Raw genomic sequence first — 3,870 nt, 5'->3', positions numbered from 1 at the left:
CTATGTTTGAGGAGTGTCGGTTGTGAGGGTAAAGGGTCGGAGAACTTCGAGTTCCCTCTTGTTCCCTTCAGTCTCTACGTCCCTTCCAGGGATGAGGCCTGGTCTGGGACTAGACTTTGGGATTCTGGCTGTTTGAGCTCCCACTTTATAAGAGGCTTTCCCTAGTACCACTGTGACGGTCCTCTTTGTCCACATCTTGGGTCTCAGCAAGGCCTGAGAGCTGACTCTCCTCAAGACAGGCCAGTGGGCAGGTTATCTGCTGGCTCAGACTGGCTTGCTCCCGGCCCCTGATGAAAGGAGATGTGGATTTCCGGGTGAGCACTTATTGATAATGGAAGAGGAGAGGAAAGAAGGGGATCTTCTTTCTTCAGGGAAGAAAACTGACCAGACCTCGAGGCCCTTTTAGTTAAAGGAGAGGGTGGAAGTCTTGCTCCCTTTCTCTGATGGTGCCCAGGGCAGAATCCCCACCAATTCAAGGATATAATTGAATTAGAACCCAGGGGCTACAGTGACCCCAAAGAAAGGTCAGTGAGAATACTGGGTATCTCCTGGACTGATGATTTTAACCAAACACGCCAACACGGTGAAATGAGATTTGGGATCCATAGACACAAGTTGAGACCATAAATAATATGATCAATTCCACAGGAAAGGTGGGCTTACTAGTAGTGTAGGCTGACGTTGCCAATCGGTGCCTCATAGGTTAAATTTGGCTCGCACACATTTTGTTTGGCCCACATGGCATCTTTAAAATTTAGTTGGCGATATTAAAAATTTCACCGAAAACTTTGGACTTCTGGCTTCTCTGGAAAAATCAGAAGGTCAGGTACTACTGCCAGGTAATCAGCGCCTGGTCCTGAGCAGCAGCTGCCCTCTGCCCCCCAATCCTCACAATCCTAGACGTCCCATGGCATTAGAACAGACCACCCCACCGGTTGGAAGCACCTGCCTGCATCCTGTAGGCATCTGAGCGTGGGCCCCCTGATGTATGGTCATGTGGTGTCTGCTGGGGAAGTGCTGGGGTGATGAAAATCTGGCTGAGCTAGTGAGCTTGAGTCATGACTGGCAAAAAGCTACGAGGCAACCACAGTTCTGATTGGAGGGATTTCTATGGAGAAATAGGGATGAAAGCAGAGCTCCCCATTGTAGTTGGGGTAGAGGGGCAGGGCAGTCATTCGAGACTGGGAACTTTGATGGGACAATGGGTTTATCTTGGTGGCCCTTTTATACGGGAAATGTGGTTTCCTAGTTGTACAGCAAGTACTGTGCCCCTGCAGCACCTGTCCAACCAGGGGTGGGTGTGAGGGGAGGCACGGAAGACTCGAATCGTGGTGGCGTCTTTACATTTTGTCTTGCCCTATGTTAGCTGGGGTGTCTTCTTTTCTTTCTTTCTTTGGCCCCACTTCATACGGTTAGATCGTCTGACCTGGCCCGGCTGCTGGCTTTGCTCAGCCTGCTCAGCGGTCTGGTGTCATCCCTGGTCAGGTCTGGACCCAGTGAAGGCGACTTCTCCGCCGGCAGCCCTTGCTTTGATACCTTCTCAGCCTGCAGCTCTTCCTTCTCACCCTCGTTCCCCACCTCGGGAGTCTCTGCTTTCTCCCCCTCCAGCACTGTCATGGTCTCCTGCCCCTCAGTGCTCACTCTCTCAGCCTCCTGCCTCTTGTCTCCCACCTCTGGTTCTGCCCCCTCCTCCACCGGCCGCTCCTGCCCCCCCCCTTCCTGGGCTCCCACCTGAGCGTAGGAAGGCAGTGTCTCTTGGTAAGCTCGGGACAGGTCCCCTAGGGGCCCCGTGCTGGTCTTCTCCTCGAACTGACTGAAAGGCTTGGCAGAAAGTGGGCTGGTCTCCACCATCCCGACCTCAGTCAAAGGGAAATAGTGCGACACGATTTTCTCTTCTTCCAGCAGCTGGTAGCCCTTGGCCTTCTGGATGGAGGAGACGGCAATGGAGTGGAGGGACTTCTCGGGGATCTCCCCCAGGGGCTGCTCCACGGGCCTCTTGAAGGCAGACCGGATTCTCTTCAGGCCCAGGTGACTCATCTCCAGAATGTTGAGGAAGAGGGACACAGAGGCGACAGACAACATGAACAGGATGAAGATGGTTTTCTCCGTGGGCCGTGACACGAAGCAGTCCACCACGTTGGGGCACGGCCACCTGCTGCAGCGGTACAGGGGCAGGATCCGGAAACCGTACAGGAAGTAATGGCCCACGACGAAGCCCACCTCAAAGAGGGTCTTGAAGATGATGTGGCAGATGTAGGTCCTCAGCAGGGTCCCCTCCAGCCGGAACTTCTTGGTGCCTTTGTGGCTGTTGCTGCCCTTCTTGATGCTGCCCTGCTCCGCGACCGGCTGCACCCTGTCCCTGTCGCCGCCGTCGTCCGCCGGCTGCTGGCACAGCTCCTCGGCCCCGCGCTCCTTGCGCTTCTCCTCCATGCGGACGTGGTGCACGGCGTGGCCCACGTACACCAGCGACGGCGTGGACACGAAGATGATCTGCAGCACCCAGAGGCGGATGTGCGAGATGGGGAAGGCCTCGTCGTAGCAGACGTTCTCGCAACCGGGCTGCTGGGTGTTGCACACGAAGTCCGACTGCTCGTCCCCCCACACGAACTCCGCCGCCGTGCCCAGGATGAGGATCCGGAAGATGAACAGCACAGTGAGCCACACTCTGCCGATGACCGTGGAGTGCTCATTCACCTCCTCCAAGATGTTCCCCAGGAAACTCCAGTCGCCCATTTCTCACCCACCTGGAGGAGGGAGAAGGCAAGAGCTGAGCGGCCACGGTGCAATCCCCAGTCAGTCTCTCTTTGCTAACGCTCGGGGTACCTCTCTCCTTTCTGAATTCCTGGAACTGTCAGTATGTAAACAGCACCCATCGAGTGCTTCCTCTGTGCAGGCTAGGATGAGGGGACAAGGGCGGCATGAAGAATCTGCTTCCATTCGCTTCCTCATCAATGGGTTTAATGCTATAATACCTGTTCTCAGTCACTGTGCCAGTCGTGGTCTGAAAGTATAAGTGAGGCAATACGTGTATAATTCCTTGACCCAAAATCAGGGTTCATTGTTGACCGTTGATAGAAACCCATGGTTACACGGCTTTAAATCAAGACCACAAGCTAAACTAAGCTTCAGGAGGCATAATGCTGAAGAAAACCCTGTACTGTGGGCGTCTGGGCCCCCAACAGAATTCTTGGATGTGTGAAACTGCCTGTAGCCATCTTCCTTTGACTGTGTTGAAATGTATAATGATGTGTTTGGAGGGAAGTGGAAGGAAAGAAACATTTTTTGAACATCTACTTTGTGACAGACTTTTGACATTCCATTATTTCATTTAATTTGATCCTACTAGACTGTAGTCTTCATAAGGCTACGGGTCATGCCTGTTTCATTTACTGCTGCATACTCAGTGCCTGTCACAGAGCCCCGCACCTAGCGAAAGCTCAGAAAGCATTTAACCAATTTGATTTGAACACATGAGAAAACCGAAGTTCAGAGAGGTTAAACAAACTGAGATCAGACAGTTAAATTAGCAGCAGTTTTGTCTGCCTGGTCCCAAAGGCTGAGTTCTTTCCACGACACCCTGGAGATACACTGCTTTCTATCAGAACTACACAACTCTGCAACTCCTGGACTCTTAATTTATGTTTTTTCTTCTCTAGGTTGACATCTGGAAACCATTCTTAACAGCTTCACAAATGGAGAGCACTATCTTTTTTTATATTATTATTATTACTCTTTTAAATCCAAAGAATGGGGAAAGTGCTTCAGGGAGGAATCATGTTACCGGGTGAGGAAGGTCCACTGAGACACTTTTAGTGTCCCACAGAATGTCCCTTTAAGGGGGACATTTAAGGTCTGTAACATGTGGCTACT

At 52.2% G+C, this 3,870-nt stretch overlaps 1 protein-coding gene across 1 annotated transcript; it reads right to left on the bottom strand.

Moving 5' to 3' along the window:
- Positions 1 to 1,404: 1,404 nt before the first annotated feature.
- GJA8 (gap junction protein alpha 8) lies at positions 1,405 to 2,939 on the bottom strand. The gene has a single exon (XM_027569744.1). It carries the CDS (start codon positions 2,731 to 2,733, stop codon positions 1,405 to 1,407), a length of 1,329 nt encoding a protein of 442 aa, XP_027425545.1. The 5' UTR covers positions 2,734 to 2,939.
- Between the last annotated feature and the right edge of the window lie 931 nt (positions 2,940 to 3,870).

Source organism: Zalophus californianus, chromosome 4 (assembly GCF_009762305.2).
Source record: "Zalophus californianus isolate mZalCal1 chromosome 4, mZalCal1.pri.v2, whole genome shotgun sequence".
Lineage (NCBI taxonomy): Eukaryota > Metazoa > Chordata > Mammalia > Carnivora > Otariidae > Zalophus > Zalophus californianus.
The sequence above is the reverse complement of the archived record's forward strand: the minus strand, read 5'-3'. Positions and strand labels throughout refer to the sequence as shown.